General features: G+C 32.0%; 1 protein-coding gene across 1 annotated transcript in view; it reads right to left on the bottom strand.

The window, feature by feature from the left end:
* Positions 1-27,854, bottom strand: part of LOC148601030 (uncharacterized) — a 69,125-nt gene that overhangs the window by 26,797 nt on the left and 14,474 nt on the right. The window contains exon 3 of the mRNA XM_088554300.1: positions 8,753-8,880. Within this exon, the coding sequence (XP_088410426.1) occupies positions 8,753-8,880 (128 nt within the window). The remainder of the gene's footprint in view (positions 1-8,752; positions 8,881-27,854) is intronic.

Here is a 27,854-nt window from a genome sequence, read left to right as displayed (position 1 = left end):
GCTACATACGGTTCTAATTAGTCTGGTAGTTTCAGAGAATATTTTGAAAGAAATAACATTCAAAATAGGGATAAAACGTCGAAAAAGGAAAATATCTTCAACATGGCTGAACAGATTATAATGAAAAGTTTTGGCGTTGGATGCCAAGTGACAACAATAAGCTCACTGAACGATACCCCCGCTCCCCACCCAAGTAACAATATCAAATATGGCAAAAATACAGTCATTAAAAGAGGAAATTGATGTCATTTCAGTCGGAAATCAAATCCAAGGGTATAGTATATTGTTATAAATCTTCTGCCAAAATATTACTGGTAAGTGACTGTGGCAAATAGTTGCAGAGAAAATGTAGCAAAGAAATGTTGATTGATAAACGGATGAAAGTTTCATGAAAATACTACTCAAAACTGTGAAAATCACCCTTCCTTTTTATGAACATTAAAGTCCCGTAACTCCAAATCATATGAATGGAAATTAACAAAAATCAAAAGGGAGCTTACAGTGATATACATAAACAAGGTCTCACTAACCACTTGTGGGTCAAACGGCCACCCTCCTATGTACTACGAAAAACAATCTGAACCTAGACCTATGCATTAAAAGTGCATTATTTGTGTGTATTCCGATTAAAAGTAGTCAACATAAAGCTGAGAATGTGTTTTTTTAAAACCATATATGTAGTTTACTACAAAAGTGTATGAATATTGTTTACATGTGTGAGTAATTCGTCTCCATGCTGTCAGTTGGCAGAAAAGGTAAAAATGTGGATTTTGTGAAGAATTTCTACAATCATCATACCATTAGCATAATGATTTTGAAAGCCTTATTTTTCCAGCTTCGCAATGGTATGCAACAAGTCATGAAAGTTGCATTGATATTGTAATATTGCTGCAAAGGCTTTTGAGCTATAGTCAAAAACATACCCCCCTTTTTGTAAGCACAAAGTCCCATTACTTAAATGAGAGCAGAAATTTATAAAAATCAACATGCAGCTCATATTAATTGAAAAAAAAAATCACAAATATTATATTCATATTGAGCAGCAAGTGTTTTGAGTTATAGTCTAAAAACAAAAAATCACCAGTTTTGTAAGAGTAAAGTCTCTCAACTCAATAAACAAAAAAGCAGAAATTTTGGAAAATCAAAAGGGATTTCACAACAATAAGAAAGAAACAACTTGTCAGTGTTTCACAAAAAATGGTGGCAGCATCTTGAGTATATGTGTGAATGACAGACAAGCAGGCAGATGGACAGATAGGGCTATTCAATAATATGTCTATTCAGTCAAGATAGATGGGTGTGTCAAAAAATGGTAACTATATAGGTAAGTGTTTCATGAGATGGTAAAAATTTCAGAAAAAAACATAAATCAATCAATCAACTTATCATAAAATTAAACACTGTTTTTCATTGTTTAATCCTTATAATTCCAATCCCTAGCTTTCTCAGCATGTTCAGTGAAACTGACACCCGAAATCAACATTGCGAATGGCAGCTTTCAACCAACAACGTGACATGGTTGTCAATTTCATATCAAAGTATTTACAGGTTACTAATAATCAATATTCTTTGTTGTTTTGAATATACAATGTTGAAGATTAATGGAATAAAGCTGATTATACTGTTTTTAAGCCATCTTTTGTCAAAGCAATGGTAGCCATGTTGTTTACAATTTGTACTGGTACATGGAATTTACACTGTAAAAACTGTCATGGCTGATGTCGTAAAAGGTGAACAACCAATCATAATGCATGAAAAAGGCATATGTTAATTAGATTGGAATCATTATCAAATAAATCCATGTATAAATCAAGTCAAAAACACTTGATACTTATTTTTATATGCATGTCTTTAAGTAATAAATGCATAAATAAAAAAACTGGCACCAATTTTTGTGAAACTTTGGTGAATTGTTTCTTTTGAGCTTCCAATGATTTTTATAAATTTACAATTTTTTTTCATTTTGAGCTATGGGACTTTATCTGTTCAAAAATGTGGTGATTTTCTGTTTTTTTTTCTTTCTCAAAGACCTGCGCAGCAATGTCAGTGATCGAGTTTAAGGGGAAATATTTGCTAAATACAAGCTAATATTCAATTTTGCAAGTACATATTATTTCCACTTGCTGAAATTTGCTTGCGGAATTCTTTATATATTATAGGTAAAGTCTAGAAATAACCCAAGAAACTTATGGACCAGTGAATATTTTCAGTACTTGCTAAGTTTAGCTAGTGGACAAATTTCTTAAATTCAATCCCTGAAACTTTGTTGAATTGTTTCTTTATATAGTTTAAATCTCTCCTTTCAAGTTTTGGAAGTATGTGGTTTTATCATTTAGAGTTATGTGACTTTATTCATATCAGATTTCTAGGAATTTTCAAGATTTTAGGTATCCACAGGAAAACTCTGAATGAAGATTAACTTTCCCACACTTGAAGTTACCTTTACAAATTTAACAAATCCTTCGAATATTTCAAGCTTCCACAAGAAAGCTAAATTCTAGAACACTGCATAAACAAGAGGCTCCCAGCAGCCTGAATTGCTCACTTGATTCATTTTTTTTTTGCCTTTCAAGGACAATAACTGTAACAAGGAGTGGTCTGACAACTTAAGAAGACTTCAGTAAGCCTCATCATGATAACAACCATTTTATCAGATATTCCCTGAAAATTGTAAAAGCTTCATTGCCTGCCAAAGGCCAGGTGCTGTTGTCGTCATTAACAATTTTTCAAAACTCTTCTCCTCTGACATTATTTGACCAATTGAAACCAAACTTGGTATGAATGTTCCTTGGGGTATCCTGCATACAACTGATGTGGAAATTTTTCATCCATCAAAAAACATGGCTGTTGTGACAAAAAATAGAACATAAGGGAAGGGGGGGATTAAAATATTGCAACAGGGGTTAAAATATCATAATGGGGGGGGGTAATTTATTGCTGCAGGGGGGTTAATTTATCAAAGTAGGGGAGTTAAATTATCATAACAGGGGGTTAATTTATTGCAGCGGGGGGTTAAAATATCATAACAGGGAGCTTGATTTATTGCAGGAGGGAGTTAATAAATAACAGCAAGGGGTTAAAATATCATAACAGGGAAGTTAAAATATCATAATAGTGGGTTGATGGATTGATTGTTGGGGTTTAACGCCCGAGCAGCAATATCTCAGCTATATTCAGGCGATGAACATGAAAAGGATAATAAAATGAACATGAATGATGATAAAATGAAAACAAGGGATGAGACACAACGATAATAGGGTCGACAAACTTTGATTGCCACTAGAAAAAGGGGGGATGGGTAGGGTCAGGCAATTTAGCCTCCTGTGGCAGAGCGCAAAGGTTCCTACTCCTATCGAACACCACAGCAGGGTTCTTTAACGTGCGAGGAACATGGCATCTTTTCAAACACAGTGCACCACTATGGTTTTCCGTATCAAAGCCTGACAACCCCAGCATGTAACACGCCACGGGTACCCCATTCCACCACCTGGGGCACACATCCCAGTTGCTCTGTGGGCAGAGCGCCTAGTCCCCGTCTAGGTTCCTGAGCACTATTTAGTTGCCTTTTACAACAAGCTTAGCACTACTGCACTACTACGGCCTATTCTTTTGACACCCAGACCTGCACTGGGCCATAATAGTGGGGGAAATTTATCGCAAGAGGGGGTTAAGATATCACAACAGGGGGTTAAAATATCCTAACAGAGAGTTAATAGCAGGAGCCTGGAGGGGTTTAAAATATTGCAGCAGAAGGTTAAAATATTAAAACAGTAACCCCCTGTTATGATATTTTAACCCCACTGTTGCGATATCCTGGTTGTAAGACTATGTTATTTTTCAATACAATATATTGACCCCTGAGGTTAAAATATCATAGTGAAATTTTGACCTCCTGTGATAGTTTAACACCTCCCAAACTGAAAGTTGAATAAAACAAAGGGGTAAAAAAATCAAAACATGGGGGTTAATTTATCGCAGGAGGGGAATTAAAATATTTGATATTTTAAGCACCCTGCTGCGATAAATTAACCCTCTGCTGCAATATTTAACTCCCTTGATGTGATAAATTAACCCCCTGCTGCAATATATTAACCCCCTTCTGTAATAAATTGACCCCCTATGTTAAAATAACCACGGGGGTCAATATTTCATAAAATATATTGACCCAGGGCTTAGATATTGTATGATATTTTAACCCCGAGTCAATATTTTGCGGGGTTCAAAATATCATATGACAACGGAACTATATTTAATATTCCTAAGTTCAACAACTTGTTGGGATTATGTAAAGTAGCTCACATTCTTGAAGAAAAGAAGATTGTTCCATATCTCCCTCCCGACCCTGCCAAAATGTTTGATAAACAAATTGGCATAACTCCCCATAAAACTATCAGACAAAGCTGACTATCAACTTTTTTTCAAAGTCTAAGTATTAAAACATATGGTATAAGTTTCCTCGGAATCTGTTGTGAAATTGTAGTCATACGGACAGAAGGACACACAGACGGACACCTGGCTTTTACACAAGATTTTCCAAAGCTGCTCTAAAACCTCAACATCATATTGCTTTTATGGTCAAAGGGAGATAAATTGCAAATTTCAAGCCAAAATCGAAGTCACAAATCAATGACAATTTAGTAGTTTGCGCCATAAATGATGTGCATAAACAATTGTGTGATTTGTCTTTAATTGTATTAGAGTGTCCTATATTTCTATTTGTGTGTTTGTTTTCTTTTCTATTCGTCTACATACTACTGTATGAATTGTAGGAATCCAGATGGACAGTTTAATTGTAGAAACGATTATACCTGCCATATTTTACTGTTATTAAATCAATATTATTATCAATAATTTTGGACATGTACGCGTATATTTAACTTCTCACATCTATTGTTTATACAGTACAAAGTCTGAAAACGGATATTAGTTCCGCAAAAAGCCTTTATAAATTTCGCTTGCTACCTGACCTAGATCGTGCAATGACATAAAAAGTATTCTATTGTTTCTTTGTTTTGTTGCATAATTTAGTTCGCTGTAATTTGTTTATCAAACTCGTTTTAATGATGGTACTCTATACATACTAACAGATAAATCATACAATACAGTTTGTATTATTAAGACACATTACATACAGATGATAAAACTTGTCACCGAAACTGCCATCCAATTACTTTTCATATAACATTGAAGGTAAGATATGAAAACAATTGCTCTTTAGCAACTTGCCTGTCCTCAATATAGCTTGGGAAGGGAAAGAGAAATAACATGATATACCTTATATCATTGCATCATTGGATATTCAAAACCATCAAAATACATTGAACATGTTTTTCTTAACATCTACTTATTTCATTATGTATTAATCCACTGGCAATCATCACCTCTTTGTAGCGTCCTGATTAGAGCGCAGCAAGTTTGTGCCACTGTAGTAATTGCACGCACAAGATGTTAATAAGTATCTCTATGCTAGTATGTTTAGTTCATGAGCCAGAACAATATGTTGCCCTTACCACTAGGAGGTTGAGGTGAAATTTTGGAGCAGATTATTATTTTCAAATAATCAAGATATTTGTTATCGAATATATCCTCTTTCCGAAAGTTGCTCACATGTACAAAGAACCATAAATTTATACAAACTGAAAAAAATACAAGAAAATAAATAAATAAAATAGGAATTCTTCTTATGTTCATTCATTCTAACTTCTATATCCATTTGATAGAAATATTTAAGTTTAATGTGTAGAAAACAATGATTGAAACATGAATATACTGAATGATAAAATTTTAGTTGGGAAGGATCAATTTGGAACTCTTGAACACAGAAGTTGAAGACACGATTTTAGGTTGATGTCATTGATAAAGACTTTCTTGTGTACATTTTGAAAAAACAGGCTACGCACTGACTGAAAAATTCCGCGAAAATTCTGTGGCACTGAAAGGGTTAACTCAATCATGATTGCACCTATAATTCATGAAACTTTATTGAATTGTTTCTTTTGAAAACTGAGAGCTCCCTTTAAGATCTGAAGTTTTGATGCTTTATTTTTGAGTTACTGGACTTTATTCATAAAAAAGAGGGATTTAAAGTATTTGCGCAATAAACCTAAAAATATCTCAAGCAATATTCATGAAACTTAGCTGAATAGTTCATTTGCAAAAGTGTAAGCTTCCTTTTGAGAACACAATAAATATTTTATAAACGTTTACATTTATAAAAACTATAGTATGTTTAGATACGAGTGTAACAAATGGTTTCTTGATATGTTAAAGTTAAAATGATATTTTTGTGTTTTCACGATGACCTAATTAATATACATAAATGAAAACTGGAAGTAATGATCAATTACCATATATGGAAGTGTTATGTCATTGGTGCATTGAAAATATATACAAGTGCTCAAAAAAGTTAATAAATCATCAAAAATAGCTTGTATATATGATGCAGAGTGGTTCACTGATCTATGTACGGGTGCAATAATCATGTTTAGAAAGTAAGAAGACTAAAAGTTCTTCTCGTTTTGTGTCAGCTCTTCACGTCCGTTAGGCATACAACCCCGCATGGTGAATACTCAACTAGTTTTTATGTTTTTTTCAGGACTTGAACAGGAGGGTACAACTAAAATAGTGATGCTCCGTGTATCGTTCTTTCTTTGCCGCTGGGTTAAATCAATAAACAAGCCTGGTAGACTTAATTATGGCCAAAAGAAAGTGTGGGCGGCTTCTTTTATCTTTACATGGTTTGACAACTCGTGTATGATGATATAATTGAAATTTAATTGAATTTCTTTTTGTCTTACAGATTTTTAAATAAAACAATTTACATAGAGAATTTTATAATATTATCAAAAACAAAAGAAAAATGAACATGTTTGTATCATCCTCTGTACTTGTGGGTGACTTTATATTACATTCCCTGGTACTGGTACACTTGTCAGGAGTAACGTTCCTTAAAAAGGGGTGAAATCAATATTTTTATCAAAGATCAAGATCGAAACAGTTTAAATCTTAGAATATGAATTTAATTTACTTTATGTAAAAAGTTAAATCTTACATCACAGAACATTATGAAATATTTCTATGTAATTTTCTAACAGAAGTGGCCTCTTCTCACTTTAGATAGTCTAGTCTTCATACATGTAATAGTTAAATATTTCTGACATTGTTAATCATTTTCTTCTTGAAGTGGTTTACACTGATACCACTGTAAGTATATATTCACTGGCAAACCAACACTTTCATAATTTACACTCTCAGTTGGAGAAATCATGTAAAAAATGCAAAGCCCCACGCATTTCAACCACTCAATCTATGAATTGAGAACCAATGACGTAACACAGTCACATGACCACATGCTAATTAAAATTTGTATGGGTTGCGTCATGGTCAATTTTGAATCAATTTATCTTCTACTAAATGACCTAGGTGACTACAAAGGGGCGTATTTATCGTATTTATCGTATATATTACGTATAATTTTAATCAAATTAACCAAAAATTGAAATAATAATTTTTTGTGTCACATCTCCTTCAATTTATGAAAATTTTTGACTTCACATTTTTGAGTTATAGGACTTAATTCATACAAATATGAGGCAATTTCTTGTTTTTTGGTCTCAAATAATGCTTCTTCCAAATGCCATGACATCATAAATTTCTGATTTATGTTGATCTAGGCTCTCTTTTTTTCATACTCTACAGATACAGAAACAAAGTTTTGTGATCTGTAGAAAGAACTTTGAACGTCCGTCTGTGAGTCTGTTCATGTTAACTCCAAAAAGTCTTGTAGCGAGTTATATGAGTAGTTTGTGTCATACATTTAATCACAATCAAAATTCAGAGCAATATAAAGCTTGAATTTTAGTATGAACATATTTATTCAAGTATATAAGCACAAGCATATACAGCAAGCACAATTACACACAAAACTAATGGCAGGATTTTGAAAGAAGCTAAATAGCTTATACAAATTTCCATGTCCTCATAAATCAATGCTGTGTGGAATGATTAGTTAACAGATTTTTTTAAAATTTTATATCATAGACATTTTACCTATCTATAATTCTCCACTCTACTTACTGATTAAAGTACTTCTCTGTGTTAGCAGTAGAAGGTAGCCACATAGCCAAATGCTAGTTGAACTTGTTTGTGACTAATGAAATTTTCAGGATGGCCTATTCAAATATACAGGACATAAGCCACAACATTTGTCTATGATTATTTATCAGTGTTTTAACCAAAAGTTTTAGCTTGGTAGCCCACAGCTTCAATATGTATAGTTCTTTACAATCAAGTAGACATTTTAGTAGCCCACATCAAATTTAAGATGCCATTGGCAAGCAGTTTATATTAAACCCTGATAACAGTGTGTCTCATGTAAATCTTCTTTTGCCTCTAACACAGGTTCTATCTGAACCATCTTATGTCTGCAAAATTTTACTACTTATTTTAAACACTGACAACAGTATTTTTGTATTATTTATTTAAATCCATACTTAATTTGGCATTATTCAGGCATATTTATTTTTAAAATGATATTTTGCATTTCCAGCAAAGTAGAATATTGGGGTTAACTTCTTCTTAAGATACCCACATATTATTTGACATTATTCAGACATAATTTTTTAAAAGGTCACCCAACCAATTTTTTAGTAAAATTATTTTTAAAAAGCCAAAAAAAAATGTTTATCTACCTATCTGAAACCACTATGATTTAGTCAAGGAGATAAACGAACTTAATTTAACCTATATGTACCTTTAGATATAAGAGAGAAGGTTAGGTTAATGCGCTCCTGTATTCTTCCAATCCAAATGGAAACTTTAACCTGGTAATCATTTCCAATTTTCAACTTTGTTCTTGGGATAGAGCATGTTAACTGTCCCCTGAAAAAAAGATAAATACAGACTAAATACAATTCTTAATTTGGGTTTCTATCCATTTAAGGAAAATCATATGTATCATTTTTGTTAACTATGGGATATAGATATAATTTCTGAGATTTTCTTTCTTCCTTTATTTTTTTTTTAAGCTGACCTTAAATGACTATACTTTTTTATTAAATTAAAAAAAACATAGGTCACTAACTTGATTTCAAGATACAGCAAAAATCTTAAATATGTCCAGAATATTCAAATGATAATTTGGATCTGAAAATAATTTTGAGTCTAAAAACAAATTTTGTTAGATAGGTGGAAAAGGGGGTTTCCGGAACATGAAATATCTCCAACTGCAGGTAGCACTGCAGTCTTATTATGTCGGGAGCCCCATTTTCCTCTATATTGCATACTACTAAAACTAGTCTATAAAATTTCTTTAAGTTTAAAAATTTGTTTGAATTCTTAATCGGCATTTTATAGTATTTAAAAAGAATTCTTCGGTCCATAAACTTTTTCCTTTATATTTCCTTTTTAAACAAACTAAAATTACCTTTACATTTTTATAGAAATGTAATTATTTACCACAAATTATCTCCCCTTGAAAGTAAATGTTAGAAGAAATTCTACCACATATGGTTTTATGCCACTAAAAAATCCTTTTAAAATGATTGAAAGATCAAGTTTTCACATCATTTTACAGACTTGAAGAAAGAGTAATCAAGGGAACCAAGGTTATGGCGGTAATAAAAAAAATGTAATCCAGGGACAAAGACCAGACAGTGATTGAATTTAAGGGGAAATACTTGCTAAATGCAAGTTGAAATTCAATTTTGCTGGTAGAAATTATTTCCACTTGCTAAAATTTGTCAGTGGAATTCTATATGTCATATAGGTAAAGTCAAGAAATAACCAAAAAAAATTAAATTTAGCAAGTGTACATTTTCAGTACTTGCTAAATTTAGCTAGTATAAAAAAATCAGAAATTCAATCCCTGCCAGACATGGAAAACAGACATACACAACAAAGAACATAAAGTAACTAAAATGATACATACTAAGTAACAAAAGCAAATGAGCAACTTGGACTCTACTAAAAACTGGGAGCATGGACCAGGTGTACCGGTAGGGTAAGTGTCCTCTGCTTTTCTAGACACACCCGCCGAGCAAAGGAAAACTATGACCCTTTGAATAAATCAGCTTTCATGGTGCAGATGGATACACCATCAGGATCCACGAGTTCATGATGACGACCATAAAACTTCTGTAGTGATGACTTTAATCTTGTAGCAGCATAACCCTGTTCCAGAAGCCTATTTGTTAGAGTTCTAATGCGATACAAAAAGTCTGCGTAGTTTCAGCAAGCTCTGGCATAACGTATGAGTTGTGATATGAACAGTAAAGTTTGGTCAATAGTTTTCCTTTACCATTGATTTCTAAGTGTAGGTCAAGATATGAGGCTGACTTCACAGTGTCTGTAGTATCCTTTGGGGTACATGTGATGTATCAAATCCCCGAAATTAGGATTGTTTAAAGATAATAGGTCATCTATATAGCGGAAACTGAAATTAAAGGATCTAGCCAAACTACATTCCTTCTTTCAGATCTGTAGTGATGACTTTAATCTTGTAGCAACATAACCCTGTTCCAGAAGCCTATTTGTTAGAGTTCTTGCGCGATACAAGAAGTCTGTGTAGATTCGGCAAGCACTGGCATAATGTATGAGTTGTGATATGAACACTCCATACGCAAGTGCTGAAGGGATGCTGCCATGGATGAAAGGAAAATTGACAATTCTGAATGAAAAGTCATCACGTTTATCGTGAAGTTTGGTCAAAGAAAAAGATGCTACATTCAGGGGTAAAAGTGAGGAATACAAGAAGGTAGCCCTGACCGTATTTTTATTTAATATGTTCAACATTATTTTACCCATAAGTTTGATAGCCCAGCTCAAAATCTAGTAGCCATGGGCAATTGGGTGACTGCTAATTTTCATCCCTGCTACATGTATATGTATGGCAAGCGAAATTAACCAAAACCCTGTTATCTATGGGTTTACAGACTGTTGTCCATGGGTTAACTGACCGTAAGTCACGATATCACCTGTGATTGATAACTAAATTCCTCTATCTATGGTTAGCAACCTGCTAACCCATAGATAACAAAAAATTAATTATCAATCCTGTTTGCTATTGATTATAATTTCTAGTTGATTCATTTAAAACAGCGTTATATATGAATTAATTAACAAATTTTCCATTATCTATGGGTTAGCAGGTGCTAACTATAGGATACCGAAAGGAATTCATTCAAATTCAAATTCAAATTATCTATTGTTCAAACACATTTTCAATAAATGGTTATGACACAATAATAACATAATGCACATACATTTGTATAACAAAACATTGCTATCATTTACATGTATAATGTTGTGGACAACGGTGACCAACCAGAAAATTATAGCATTACACTTTGAATGGAAGCTTTGCAGTTGTTGATATAACCAATTGTTGCCTTAAGTACTGGGAGTGACTTGAAGTGGTTTATATATTTTTTAATTTTAGTTCTTAAATCATTTCTATAGTTAATGTAGGCGGAACAGTGTATGAAGAAATGGGTTTCATCTTCAATTTTATTTAATTGACATGATTTGCAAATGCGTTCATTAGCTGGAATATTTTTGTATCATCTCTCTATTGAAAGAGAGTGGGTACTAATTTGGTACTTCCAAGTTATAGATCTGTCTGATTTGTATTTACATGTATCAACATAAGATGGTTTTTTGTTAACCTTGTAGATTTTATTAAAAAACAGAAGTTTGTTATTATCTCTCAATGAGTTGATTTTGAATACTTTGATCAATGAGTTGATTTTGAATACTTTGATCAATGATTTTGAATACTTTGATCAATGATTTTGAATACTTTGATCAATGATTTTGAATACTTTGATCAATGATTCTTTGCTTTATATGTTATATATTATGTTTAAGTAGATCTGTTAAAATGTAATTAAAACTAAGTTCTTTTATCCAGTTGTGAACTGTTGTTAACCATTTATTATTTTGTGGAATATTTTTATATATTTCATTTACAAGGGTGTTATTGGAGTTAATAATGTGTTCCCAGAACTTAATAACTTGAACCATAATTTTGTCTTTTTAGTTCTACTAAGCATGCAGAATTTGTTGCCTTGCTGTGAACACCAAGGATTCTTTTATAAATTTTAAGTGGAGATGTTCAAATGCTTCACTATTTTTGAAATTACAATTGGTTCCCCAAATTTCACAGCCATATAGAATAATCGGGCTTATAAGCATATCAAACAGTTTTTCTAGCATAGAGCATAGATAGCAGAATTAATTCATTGATAACACTTTGACCAATCAATTCAGGTACCCACAATGTTTCATCTATTCAGAGTGCTCAACTAATGTGTTCAATATCACTTGCTTTGTCTATCCTGTGGACATGCCTGCTTAGCAAACAGAAAAATCTTAACTTTAAATATTCATCTGATAAATCAAATACAAAAAAATTAGTCATTACTTTATTTGTTATGTCTTTAGATACATGTAGATCTATGATGTTATTCTGGGTTGTTGTACTATACACTGTCCTGTTTTGTGGGAATTTTTGGGTAGAAGCAGTAAGTTTCTTTTTTCCTGGGAAACTAAAACTTGGTAGAGTACTTTATGTAGTTAGGCCGACTTGTCTGAACGCCGAGTCATCTTGTTCCTGAACCAGCTGATAAAAAAATATATGGTTCAGGTCCTAGTGTTCTCACACATCACTGATAAGTTCCAGATTGGCATAGAGCATGTAGGTTTGAGATGATGAGTACAGAGTACATAACTTAATAGGAAAATATAGGTATGACTCTTTTCTTTTGATCTTTTGATCTTTTGTCAGATTAGTGTTTACTAAAAAGTGTCCAGGAGTGTCAGAGTATGGGAAAAAGCACTTGGGGATTTTTTCTGGTCAAAATATTTAACTAGGGCAGTGTAAATTTGTTAAAATAAAGCATAGTACTTATACTATACATTTAATAAAAAACATTAGAATAAAAAACATGACTATTCACTTGAAAAGTGACACTGGCTGACTAGCATATAGGACATAATATTAAATTTGCTGCCATAAATAAAAAATTCCTAGATTACAACTCCAGATGGACCCAATTTTCACACCCGCTAGTATTTTTTCAACGTAATTTTCTCAAATATTCATGTCTTGTCTGGACCCAGTTTGTTAACAATGGTTATTCAGTAACTTCTGGTTTGTAAACAAAATAAAGAAGAATGGTTTTTATGCTATAATTTCTTTGAAACATTGTTCCAAATTGAAGAAAAAACTGGTAAGGGTGTAGCATAAGAGGCACGTATACTCTGAAAGAACTATTGCAAGACTTGTTATGGTAAAATCTATCACACAGCGCCCATAGATGATGGTAACAATAATGCTGGGCAGACCCAGGATTTCAGGTTAAGGGTTTAATGCCAAGTGAAGGGAGTCAGTGAAATAGTGGGAGATAGAATTTTGTAAAAAAAAAATCAAAATAAAATGCTAACAAAAATGATTTCCCAATTTCAGCAGCATAAACTTCCCCTTAATGGAAAGAGGGATCTGTATATAAATGTGCTATTTTGTCCATCTTTCCATATTTTTATTATTCTACAAAGAAGCAGATATGAAAATAGAGTTTTGTGAATGTTTCGCTTTTTCTCCCCAGGCATTCCCTACTTGCTTTTTCTTAACCTATTCATACTGAAATGTTCCTTTTGGCACCCTCGTTCCCAAGCCGAAATTATCCTTTTAGCATCCTCGTCCCCAGGCTGATATTATCCTTAAGGAAACATGAATTTCTATTTTTAGACATCGTTTTTTTTGGAATACAAATACGTATGTTAAAATAACTCAAATGTCAAAAATAAATGACTGACATATGAGGATTATTCTGCCGATTTAATCATAAACTGTTTTTGTTATAAATGAAGCCTATCAGATTGTTTAATTACTAAATAAATGGGGAATTTCATTCAAACTTTTCACAAAATGGCAGTTGATATCTGTTTAACCATTGAACAATTAGTTTTGTTAAATTGCCAAATGTAAATTGTCAAACCAATGGCAAATTATACATATTCAATGGTTGGAAATCCAGTCGACTGATTTTTCCTTGCTAAATGGGTTTTCCTTCTTGAAGACGGCAAAATATATTCGTACAACCTTCCAGACAGGTGCCTGTTTTGTCCGCTTTCCATCTGGAAGTATTTGGTCGAGTTTCATTCGACACAAACAAGTATAATAATGATACTGAGAATGAGAACTGTATGCAAAGTTGTTATCTCGTGTTTATTTTAGTTTATTTCTCAAACCACAAAACGTATTCTAATAAGGGTGGGTAGAATTGAAGACCAAAGAAGACCAAAGAAGTACAAACCTAAAATTAGCTATAAAACGGTTTTTTTTATTGTTTTTTTTTTGTGTATAATATGATGCATTTAAGTTGTTTCCATAACATATATTTTGGATTTTGGGTTTCTATGGCTGAAAACATCATATCGTGAAATGAAGACCAAAAAAGACGCTATAAATATATCTTTATTTTACTTTTTTATGTAGAATATCAATAATGTGATGCATTAAAGCTGTTTCCATAACATATATTTCAGGTTTTGGGTTTCTATGGCTGAAACATATCACGAAATGAAGACCAAAATGGTAGAAATGAAGACCAAAGAAGACCAAACCTAAATTTTGCTAAATATATAGCCATTTTACTTCTTTTGTGTAAAATATCAATAATATGATGCATTTAAATTGTTTCCACAACATATATTTCGTGTTTTGGGTTTTTATGGCTGAAAATATCGTATCACAAAATGAAGACCAAAATGGTAGAAATGAAGACCAAAGAAGACCAAACCTAAATTTTGCTAAATATATAGTCATTTTACTTCTTTTGTGTAAAATATGGTCGAAATGAAGACCAAAGAAGACCAATTATCAAAATAACAAAAATTATACTTAACTTTTTATAGTTGGATCATTTCAGTGAATGTAAATACTTTCTATACTTCGGTTTTTGTGGGCGAAATTTAAATACTGCAGCATGAAGACCGAAAATGGTAGAAATGAAAACCAAAAGATAAAATTTCTGAAGTTTTTGTTTCTGGTATGCATTTGATTAATTTCATCATCGTATTATTCTGTCTTTTCTCTGGTAAAAGTATTGAATCAATATCGGAATATGAAAACAAAATGGGTAGAAACAAAGATCTATAATTTTATTACAGGTCTATGGTAGAAACGAAGATAAGAGAAAATCTGAAGGCCTACTGGAAAAAAAACATGCATGTTACAGTGTTTTTAAAAATTATTACTTATGTTGTCAAATCAAAAGTATGATTTTACTTGTGTTATAGAGTATTTTTAGACATTAGAAATTCTTGTTCTTATGTTCATGTGTATTTTATCTCTTAGGACGATACAAAAAACCAAAAAAACAAAAAATACCCAGAATTTTCTAAACTGTCAGAAGACCTAAGTGGTGGAAATTCAATGTTTTAAGATGCAAGTCATAAAAATATTCCTTCAAAATATCTTAATTTATTTTTAATATGACTAAGGCCAAACGAAATTATACCTCTGACTCTATTACCTGTTTCATAAGAGAAAAAAATGGGTTGGTAGCTAGGTCGGTATTTTATTTTATTTTATTTACTTATTTGTTCTTAAATTTCATAGAAAACAACTTATTAACCTCCAGACTTTGTGGAAAAGGAAAATTGACTACCATTGGTAAAATGTCGGGTCGTTTGGTGGTAACTTTTGTTATACTGTTAACTTGAAAATAAATCAGTCGGGGGTGGGGTGAGGCATGAGCAGGTCGGTTAACAGAAAACAGAGGCAGAATTTTATTTGGCCTAAACACTTTCTATGATTGTCATTTTGTATTGATAAACATGTATGAATATAAGTAGTTTTTCTCTGAATATGAATCCTTTAATAACTATTAAAAATGATGATTTGAAATAGTTTTCCAATGCTGAAAATGTCAGAAAGTTATATGCAAACTGATGCTGGTTGTACTGTTGGGAAAAGAATAGCAGCCATCCTCCCTGAAAATCAAATATGCTTTTGGAAAATGGCACTGGCAGATGATGACCAGATCAACTTATGATTTCACTCTTGGTTGGATTGACAAATAATATTAACAGTATTATATAAAAGCATTATCTGCCAAGTTACGGGCTGTATTACCACATTTTTTTTTGGTACCATTGTAAAGCTGAGACATTGGGCTATACGATGATACCTAAATTTGTTTAGTTCGTTTACACATGCTAAGACGCTCAAACAATTGAGTAAAAATAATCTTGACTTTTTGGCCAAGTGTGGTCTGAAAATATTCTTTGTTGACAAATTGATTCAGTAATGGGACATATAAAGGTACCTAAAAATAACCATAAAGTTGATGAGTGGGGGAGGGGGTGCATGGTGGACCCTCCCAGCCCATGGACTATGTGTCTTTATTTTCTTTCACAGATCATGCAATTACAGAACTTGAACTGGATACAACTAGGCTCCCTCCATCAAAGTGTAACTAGTGTTCAAAGATACAGTATAGCTCTTCTTTGTTTTCCTCCGTGTATATAATAATGAGTTAAAAGGCAGTGAACATGTACGTATATATTGTATATAGTGAACACTACTAAGCACTTCTAGAATGTAAATAACTATTTTTGGTACTTCACATAGTTACTTTATAGAAGGGCGAGAAGGAATGGGAAGATTCACATAACAGGGATCAATGTCTGATTTTTTTGCAGTCATTTTTCTACTACCTGTATATACCAGACACCAGTATACACAGGATTATATTGGCTTAACATTAAGCTATGCATACATGTGTTTCTAACTCTCACACTAACTCCAAAGCTTGAAAGCTATCAAAAAAGCTCTCCTACCCCATTCTCAAGACTCAAAGTCCAAACTTTCGGTCCGTCTAAACAGAGGAGACCGGTCTTAGTGCACTAAGACCATAAAAGTAGCACTAAGACCCATAAGATGACATTTTTCTGAAACAGAAGTACTGCCATTGGAATGATAATTTTAAATTACATAAAAGACATTAAATTTAGTGTGAAACAGTCATAGAATCATTAGATTTATAGTCTTTTGTGCTAAAATTTCCAGCACATGCCGACAATCCTCTGTGTAACAGACCATGACTGAATAGATACCGACTGAATAATCATTGTCGTGGTTAACAGTTCTGAATTATGTTTCAATATTGGAATTTATGTGTTGGAAATATAATGTTGAATAAGTCGAAGGGACTTAAATGAAAGTAATTATATTAGATAGATTAATCAATGTTTATCTAATTGAGCTTGAATAAATTTTTTTTCGGAGGGGGGATTTTTGTTGTTGGAATTTTTTGTTCTTGTTTTTATAAAATAAATCGTAATGCCAATTTTTAAAAAGCCTTTAAAGAAATGAAAAAATAAACAGTATTAAGTCATAGTTTTAAATAATGGTACAATAATTTTTACATTAATAACATTTATGGCAAGGATTGTTAAGACAACTTGAAAATCTTTTCTGTGTTCTATTTGCACAACATGTTTTCCACATTTTGAACGAACAGCATTAGAAGAATTTTCAGAACACATAAAACTTATACCTCACCTTTACCTTTTCAAATGTATATACATGTATATATGTATTTTTTCACCTGGTAAATACCAAATTAAAAAATCTTATATCTACTCTAACTTCATTTAGTATCAAATTAAATTGATAATAATGTAAATATTCAACAAAAAAATCAGAACTATTTTCTAATTTCAAATTAATTGAAAACTGACATGTAAATGACCAAAAGACTAGTCTCGACAAACAGCTTTCCTAACTAAACGAAAAGCAATGTCTCCACCTTGCTGTTTTTAAAGTAGAACTAACAAAACTATGATGCGTGTATATCAAACTTTGTAAATAAACAGAGATATCGTTTCCAATTTTTTGGCATTTTATATGCATTTACTTTTATTGCTGAAACTGAGTAAATTTTGAAAGGCTATACTATGCTTGTAAAACATTTTCCATGCATTTCATTTTTAACTTCAAATAATAATGAAACCATCAAGGAGTTAAATATATTTCTATATATTATATTATTATATATATATATTCTTGAAACCATGTACAAAAATTGAACGTAATTAATGTTTTAACAAGATTATCACTAATAAACAAAATCACCAGACTCAAGCCCTGTCTCTATACCACTAAAGAGGTTTACTATTAAGGGGGTTTTAACATCCTTGACTACCCTGTCTGGTCTTGCACTGACGGCAAAGAGGTTTATTGGGAAATAAAGATATATAGCTTTATTGGGAATTACAGTACACATCATTGACTTTAATGAACGTTTAATGGACATCAAAGAGCCGTGGTCACGGTAGGCCACTCACGTGATTGCCGGCACGTGCCGGGGAAATTGCACAAAAGACTAAATAGTCAATGATCCAATGACTATTATAATATTAAATTCAGAACAATAGATGCATTTTTAAATAACCTTTCCAATGGTAATACTTTTACTTCGGAAAGATGTCATCTTAAGGTTCTTAGTGCTACTTTTGTGGTCTAAGTGCACTAAGACTGGTCTTTGCAGTGTTTAGACGTACCCCCAAACTTTTCTAGAGTAATTTTAGGAGATGCCTGTATTACTAAGTGTGAAATGTTCTAAAATCTTCTATATATGCATATATCATACATGTAGATTATAATATACCTTTTTTTGTGTATGGGAAAAATAAAAACTGCCACACGATCCTACATGGTGTCAATGTCGTAATCAAATAATAGAGTTTATAAAACTGTATGCCAGCATGCCAGTGGATTGAGATTGTAGGGGATTACAACAATTCACGAAACTCAACATTACATGTTTTTTTTTTACTTTTTTAAAACTAGATTTCTTTTGTCAAATACATGTCAGTTGTTTGTTCTGCAGCTTTTTGTCAGTACACCACAACATTGGTCCAAACTCTTGATATATATTTGCTAAATGAACTATTCAAAACACGGAGACAACTCTGTAAATACAGACTAAGCCTGAAACGTTATTTCGTATTAAGGTTGTTCGCCAGTGCATCTGATGCATTCCAGTGTGGGAAACCACTACTCGCCAGCTCGCTAAATACGAGTATATGTGTAATTTGTCGAGCTCTCATTAGCTTACACTCGTCAATTTGGTGACAGTCATATCATTTGATTAGCGAGTTCCAAGGAAAGTTAACCAGCCAACAGGTTATTTAGTTCAACATCCCTTAACAACATACATTAAAAACATGTTCCCTACATTTTAAGAAGTTTAGCTTTAGATCTAATATGTGAAGTGAATTTTGGCATGATATGCACAATTTTATTGATGTAAAGCATTGTTTACAATCTGCCATTTTAATTTCTGGTAAACAGGATGTGCCAAAACCTATGTGATGGTACCGATCTCAAATTTGTATTCAAACGAAATTATCTTGGTATTTATATGTTACCTTAAATTGTTTGTTTATTGTCAAAATAAAAATTAACAAGAAGCAATGATAAACATTTTCTTGTTTCATAATGATGAATCTGTTGAAATATAATTTTATTTTTAAAATATGAGTTCAGAAATAGAGTACCTATTGTACATGAAAAACTTCAATGGGAGGGAATATTCAAAACGGAAAAGTTTTTGATAAATTTAAAAACAAATGAAAAGATAGTTGAAGAAAAAGAAAAAGAAAAAGAAAGGCAGAAGATAGCCAAATCCAAGAGAAAACAGATGATAGTACAGACAAAAAAAAAACCCCAAAATTTGGCTAGTTGATTTTCTATTTGGCTAGCAAGATCAATATTCCACTAGCCAGAATGGCAAGTTGGGAAAAAAATGGTTTTTCACACTGCATTCCATCACATCTTTTCTTTTTGATAGGGTAAATCAGACTTGGTGTGTATAGACTTGGTTGTGATCGACCCACAAGCACTTTATAAGATATTTGGAACTGCCTCTTTGTTCTAGTGCTAGCAATGCTACATATACCGTGGAAGATAAACAAAAATGTAACTGTTCGTACGATAAACAAAAAAATAGTAACTGGTAATACGATAAGCACTTATAACATTAAGATGTTGTTAAGTTACTGATGGTGGGTTCGGGGTCAGAATAATGTGTTCAAGTACACAATGGGTTATTATAATAGACTAGTATACATCACAGTCCACTCAGTTGATGAATTTATGGTCTCGGCTTAAATGAAATGCCTCCCTTGTCCTGTAAACTGCAATATATATTTATTTTAGTTTTTTGTTTCAATACTTATTATTTTCCAAATAGATTTCTGTAAACGCAAAGGCAGTCGGTCTAATTGATCAATTTTCTTTTAACTCTTTTCATCATGTGATCCAAAACCAAAGTTATTGAAAGCACTTCAATGCATCAATACAGTAGTAACATACATAACAATCAAAGACAGTCAAATGTATTTATAGCCATTTTTAGGTTTTGGAATTCTTTAATCTTCAATTCTACCATAATTTTTTGTCTTCATTTTACAATACGATATTTTCAGCCATAGAAACCCAAAACCCGAAATATATGTTATGGAAACAACTTAAATGCATCACATTATCACAAAAGAAGTAAAATATCTATATATTTATATCAAAATTTATGTTTGGTCTTCTTTGGTCTTCATTTCACAATATGATATTTTCAGCCATAAAAACCCAAAACCCGAAATATGTGTTGTGGAAACAACTTAAATGCATCATATCATTGATATTTTACACTTAAGAAGTAAAATGACTATATATTAATAGCAAAATTTAGGTTTGGTCTTCTTTGGTCTTCATTTCGCGATGTGATGTTTTCAGCCATAGAAACCCAAAACCCGAATAATATTTTATGGAAACAATTTAAATGCATCATATTATTCATATTTCACACAATAAAGTTAAAAAAACTGTATGTTTATAGCTAATTTTAGGTTTGGACTTCATTTCTACCCACCGTCCTAATAATAGATCGGGAAAGCCCTATTGCTAAGGTAATTACGTAAACAACATGGCAGTCCACATTTCTGTGACACTCGGTGGATCGAGGAAAGATGCAAAATATAAGTGGTCTTCCGATTTAAAAATATATCTTTAGGTTGTACATTATCAGAAATCAACAGGTTACTTTTCTGGTGGTATTTTACAGCTTTCGATGGCGTAAATTTAAAATAAAACAACCACAGACGTGTGGTAAAAGGAAGTTATTTATATCGTGATGCATGTACCCAGGTTGCACCAGGTTGTTTCTGTAATCATTTTCTGACATCCCTGTCATCTGATACTGTTGCTGATGAATTTGATGGTTTTAATCAAGCAGAGGTTCAGGAAGCTGAAGCTAGGCTCCAAAGACTATTGCAACTACAAGGTATAGGGGATGATGATACTGATGCTGATGATCAAGTAAGTTCTGAAGAGTCTGATGCTGACAGTTTCCCTGGTCCAGTTGAATAATGATTGGCATGATAGCTTTGTTTATCATGAGAGAGGTTTTCCTCATCTTTTCAACCCCAATGGCAGAACAGGGCCAACAAGGAACTTGGGGCCAGAGAAAGAGCCCCTTGATTTCCTAAAACTGTTCTTGAGCGCATCATTTATTCAATTTCTAGTCACTGAAACTGACCAGTATGCACAGTTACAAAAAGTATTGCATCCAAATGAAAATAAAATGCAATGGTCATGTCCAACTATACCTGAGATGAGTGCTTTTCTTGGGCTCTGTTTCATACTGGGGATTGATCGAAAACCTTCAACAAAGATGTATTGGTCAACAGATTCATTTCTTCTTTCTCCCTTATTTCCTCAAACTATGAGCAGAGATCACTTTCTACAGATTATGAGATACCTCCATTTTTCCAACTCTGAACAAGAACCTCTCCTTGGCCATGAAAATTTTGATCCTCTCTTCAAAGTCAAACCCCTTGTTAATCATTTCAACTCTCACTTTCAACAAGAATTCACCCCAAGAAGAAATAAAACTATAGATGAGACAATGATTCCATTTAAAGGTAGATTGCAATTCCGACAATATATGCCTCAAAAACCTCACAAATGGGGAGTAAAAGCTTCGGTTTTAGCAGAGTCAACAACTTCCTATGTGCAATATATTGACATTTATCCAGGTAGAAATGGAAATCCACAAGAAAACCTTGGGTCAAATGTAGTAAAAGGTGCCTTCAGAATCGAATTTAACAAACAGGGGTTATCATGTTTATACTGATAACTTTTTCACTAGCCCTGAACTTTTCTCAGATCTGTACGAAAATTTCGGAACATCAGCTTGTGTCACAGTGAGATACAATAGAAGAGGTCTACCTAGAGACATTATGTGCAAAACAACAGTTGGCATCAATAAAAGGAGTGACATGAAATTTCGGCAAAAGGGATGTCTTGTTGCCTCCGTATGGAAAGACAAGAAGAATATCTGCATGTTGTCAACCATACATGACAATGGAACATAAGAGGTTCAACGAGTCGTCAACCAGGATGGAAATTTCTCTAGAGAACCATTTACATGTCCCAAGTCTGTCAAAGACTATTCAACTTACATCATACATGGGAGGAGTAGACACGGCAGATCAATATATCCAGTACTACTGCTTCAAACACAAGACCAACAAATGGAGTAAACATGTTTTCTTTATGCTGATTGATACTGCTAAACTTAATGCTTTTAAGTTATTTCAGTTGAACACACTCTAGCATGACATTTCTGGACTTTTCCATGATGATTTCTAAGGGTTTGGTGAATGAATTTACTTCCACCACCAAGAGGGGAAGACCAAGCTTGACACCAGTGGAAAACCGTCTTACTCAGCGACAAATGCCTACCACATTTGAAAAGAAGTCAAAATGCCATCTCTGCAACAAAGACATATGAATGATGAGGCTATCCCAATGAAACAAACTAAACTTGGAAGTGCTGACTGTGGAAAACACTTGTGTCTGCCAGTGTTTTTCACTAAATTTCACACTAAAAGGATTGCTATAATTAAGAGATTGGATTCACATTGTTACTTACATTAATTAATCAGTTACTAAGACTTTATTATTTCTTAACTTAATTGGGAATAATCTTTGTAAATCAAAACTTCCCTTACTCATTATACTTTTTGTACATACAACAAATAATCATTCACATTTTTTCATGCAAAATTTGATTTTTAGAATGAGAGTGAATACTCTAAACAAAACTGTATGAATGAAAAAAGGACATGTAGTGAAAGCACTGAAAATCAATCATTTAAAAAAAAAAATAAGCAAATGTTTTACTATTATAAATGGTAGTACTAGCATTTAGTACAGTACAGCTCGCAGTATAGTCTGATAAATGCCAGGTATACCTCCAATACCTGGCAGAGCTGGCACAACTTTTAGAAGTTTACCTCTGTAATTTTTAATATACAACTCATCAATTAAATGAAAGTAAGTTTTGGTATCCCAGGTAAATTTTACCTGCCACCTGGACAGGTACAAGTAGCTAAGTAAAATAGGTATTTAGTGAATTATTGAGTATTTTTTTTACACAAAACACTTGAGGTGTTTAATTTGTTCGTTTATCAGAGTTTAGTCTTATAAGAATAAATCTATATATTTTTAATCAAGAGACTGGTTATTCCTGTAATAAAATAGTGCATAAAATGCAAAAAGTTGTTATTTTCCTTTTCTTCCAATGCAGAAAAATGCTTTTTATTTACTCAATTTCAAAGGGGAAAGTAAAAAGTGAGTTAAAAAGTTACAAATGTCACAGTTATGATTTTCAATTTGTACTCAAATTGAAATTGAAAAAGTTAACTAGAATAAAATTTAAAAACATGAATTAACATAAAAAAAAATAGAAGTAAATGAAGGCAAATGCATTAGTGTTAGGTTTTCAAATTCAGAGAGTTTTGACTTATATTATTTTTTGCTTTTCTAATTGGGCAATTGGTGAACTGATTGAAGGATTGGCCAAAGATTTTAAAGATTTTTTTCACAAAAGTGGTTGACTGCACTTACAAACATGTATATCTAAAAATTGATGATAAGTACATGATTATTTTTAACACTTGAAGTGTAGCAAATCTTTTAAGATTAAGTTAAGACTTATATTATTAAAAAAGCAGTATAAGATTTTTTTTAAATAAAAATGCAGTATTATAAAGTTATTGAATAGTGGGTACACAAGTGAGTAAAATAAATTGATAGGTCTATAAAGCAGTAGCACCTGATGTTTGAAGTTTCTAATTTGCCCTGAGGTTTGGTGTTTTATGACCTTTTCCACATCCTGTCATCCCAGATGCAAATATCAATTACAAAAACACTGCATGTATGTTTAACAATTAAAGGACAGAATCTGAATTGTTCATACATTTTGAACTAGTTAATTCAATCATACATTTACAATCTTAACAGTTTCTTTTATTGCAATAAAACTGGTAAGAAAAATCTTAAATCTGTTATAAAAAAATAAATAACTGTACTTAAAATTTTCAATCTTGATTTTTGTTAAATTTTAGCATCCAAATATAACAACATAAACAGAATAGATATGGTGTATATTATTCAGGCCCCAAGGCTTAATCTTAAAATGTAAAGTTTTCAATTGAGGAGTTTGAACACACAGTTAATTAGTTTCACAGTTATACATGTAAATATTAAACAGTAAATTAAAAGAAAAAAAAAGAAACTCTAATTTTAACAACAGATTTAATGTTTTTATTAGTAAAACTAATGACCTTGAAATGTTACCAAAATATGTAGGAAAGGAGTCAGTATAATGTTATGGATAAACACTGTGATTGTATATTCAAAATTTGCTTTTTTTAAATCAGAAAAAAAACAATATTTACTTTTAAAATGCAAATTTGATATTAAATCAAATTCAGTCATTAAGAAAAAAAATGTCATGTTTTATATTTAAAATTTTGTAAAAAATGAAAATAATTATAAAAAAAAAAACTTGCTTTTAACACAAATTTTTTTAACTATTCTACTTTTTTATCAATTTACAGAGGTTAGCCACCTGTGTGAGATAATTAACTGTACAGGTAAAACCACCAGTAGGTACATGTACCTGTTTAGTTAATTAGTCACTTCCTTCTGTATATTGGATATAGGTGATACTGGGGGATGGGGTCCTGTTAATTAAGAGCCAATAAGCAATAGTATGAGGTGTGCCAGGTATTTATCAGACTATGCTGCAAACTGTATTGTATAAATTCAATATACATGTACTAACATGTATTAAATAGAAAAATGAAAAATTAAAATACATGTGTATAAAGAAAAGTTTTTTTTCCAATTCTGCAAACTGTTTTGTTTTTTTTTTTTACAGTTTAGTGTTATAAAGTTTCTTGTTGGCATTTTGCATTTGAAGTTAGTTGTTTTATCACTTTTATTTTAGTTAATGCTATTTATAGCATTAATGTTATTTTAAAAATGTTACTGTTATTACAAGCACTTTAAAAATTGAAAAAAAAACAAATTCTTAATAAACCCACTCTGGAAGCACAGTGTTCACAATGTCAGTCTCTTAGCTGTTATGGATAGAAAAGGCCCTACTGAGAATTACAATTTGGTAAGTTCGAAGGCAGATTTAAAATAGACAATTAAGTGCATTTTTTAAGGTAGAGTGCACTTGTGGCAATCTAATCCAATTCGTCACTTAATTTAATGGAGTTATCTCTCTTTGATTGATAAACATGAATCTTCAATATAAACAAATATGGCAACAAAAAAGTCGTGAAATAAATTTGTTTAAAACGGCGGTTCCTTAGAGAAAACGCCACCAGATAAGTGAACCATTTGATTTTAAAAGTTCATCGATAATTAACCATCCTTGTCTTGGCATGCTTTGTAATAATAATGGATAAAATTTAAAGTTTAATCATGGATGCCGAATACCAACCTAAACTTTAAATAATATCATTGATACTTGTTCTTTTTTCCCTGTTAACGTTAATTGCACTTAGTGAAATGTAGAGTTTCATTTGGCCGTCATATTAATTTTTATTTTTTGCAAAATTGCACCCCCTTACTCCTTGTTACAACGCATTTTGAATTCAGTCTCTGAGGCGACGTATCTTCATTGAACTTGTCAAATTCAATTCTGGCCCGGGCTACCGCACATGCAATGATTAACTCGGCACTGAAAGTTCACAAAAAATATTAATTCAGGGTTGAAAGTGTTAACAGGACCTGGCTTTGATCTGTATATTGAACATATCTTAGCATAAATAATGTTTCATATCAATTTTCAAAAAAACAATAAAGCATTATGGTAATCTTCGTAATGAGGGTCATTTTGCTGCAAATCCTGTTTGCCCTAGTTGTTTCATTCCTATTTGTGTTGAACCCAAGTCATTTCCCCTTATTTTGACTTGTGAAACATGAGTACTTTGTTTTTAATTATTATGTAAAAACACAACCTGATAATTTTTTTCCATCTCTACCCTGATGGTAAATAAATCTTGTTTGCATGCATTTTTGTCATACTTGTTTGCATGTATTTTTGTCATAAATATTCTAAAGAAGGGAAAAAGTGGATATTCAAATACCAAAGGTCAGTCAAATACTGGTCACTGAAAAGTGTGAAATTATAAAATATTAGGTCACAAATATGAAGGGAACAAGAAGCCATATTTTTTATTATACAGTACCTGTATGGGAGAAACTTCCCATTTTATGGTGTATGGGACAATGGGGGATGGGGCAATGGGGGACGGTGTGACGGGGAATGGTGCGATGGGGAATGTGGCATTGGGAATGGGGTAAATGAATAGGGCAATTGGAATGGGGCGAGGGAATAATTTTGATTGGTCAATCAAACAGATTGTTCTGCCTTTTTCTGCTAGCAACGTACCTATCATAATTCTATGACAGCAATTGAAATTATTTTTAAACAAGCTTGTTTTAGAGTAATTTTTAATTTTTAATTATTACAGGTGTTGCAATTCATTATTCACTGACATTTTTTAAATATTAACCGGCAGTACATTTGTACAATATTTAATTTCTGGTCATTATAGATTGAAAATGTTCAAGCTCACACGATTTCTAAACGTAAATCATTTTTGAAAATTTATACAGAAATAATTTTGCGTCGGAGACACTCGTATGATTTTAATACTGATAAATTAAACACACTGACCAATAATAACAGGACCAAAAAAAAAAAAATATGCTGATTCCCTTTCAATTGGCAGAAAATGTCATTCGTCGCAACTTTGAAAAGGATAATAATATTGCCAATTTTAATATTTTATACAAGAATTTTAGACCATTATTGAAATTAAAACCGTTTGCATCCTTACAATCTGCAGAAATATGTCATTTTTGAGTAAGTTAACTGAAATCAATATGTCAAAGCCACACGTATGATGCTTATTTTGACAATTTTAACATTTTAAACAATAATTTTAGACTGATAGGTATATTAAAAGTGTTTGCACACATACACTTTGCAAAAATATTGTCATTTTGAAGATTTTTGACTGAAATTTGAGTGTTGCAACCACCAACCAGATACAAGTATTGACAGTTTTAATATTTTTAACAAAAATATGGGACCATTATTGAAATTATAATTGTTCGCACCCTTACAATCTGCAGAAATACGTCATTTTTGTGAAATTTGATTGAAATTAATGTGTCAAAGCCACACACACAATACTTTTTTTGACAATTTTAAAATTTTATACAATAATTTAAGACCATTAAGGATATTTTAAGTGTTCACACTCATTTAATTTGCAAAAAATATCTCATTTTGAAGAATTTGGTTTGAAATATAAGTATAACAACAATCAACAAAAATCTTATCTGCACGATTTTCACATTCTTAAGAATAATTTTAGAAATCAAATTCATTCACAATTTATACATATATCTA

This window comes from Perna viridis, chromosome 12, assembly GCF_037379345.1.
Source record: "Perna viridis isolate PV_CMFRI_1.1 ecotype Kerala chromosome 12, ASM3737934v1, whole genome shotgun sequence".
Classification (NCBI taxonomy): domain Eukaryota; kingdom Metazoa; phylum Mollusca; class Bivalvia; order Mytilida; family Mytilidae; genus Perna; species Perna viridis.
The sequence above is the reverse complement of the archived record's forward strand: the minus strand, read 5'-3'. Positions and strand labels throughout refer to the sequence as shown.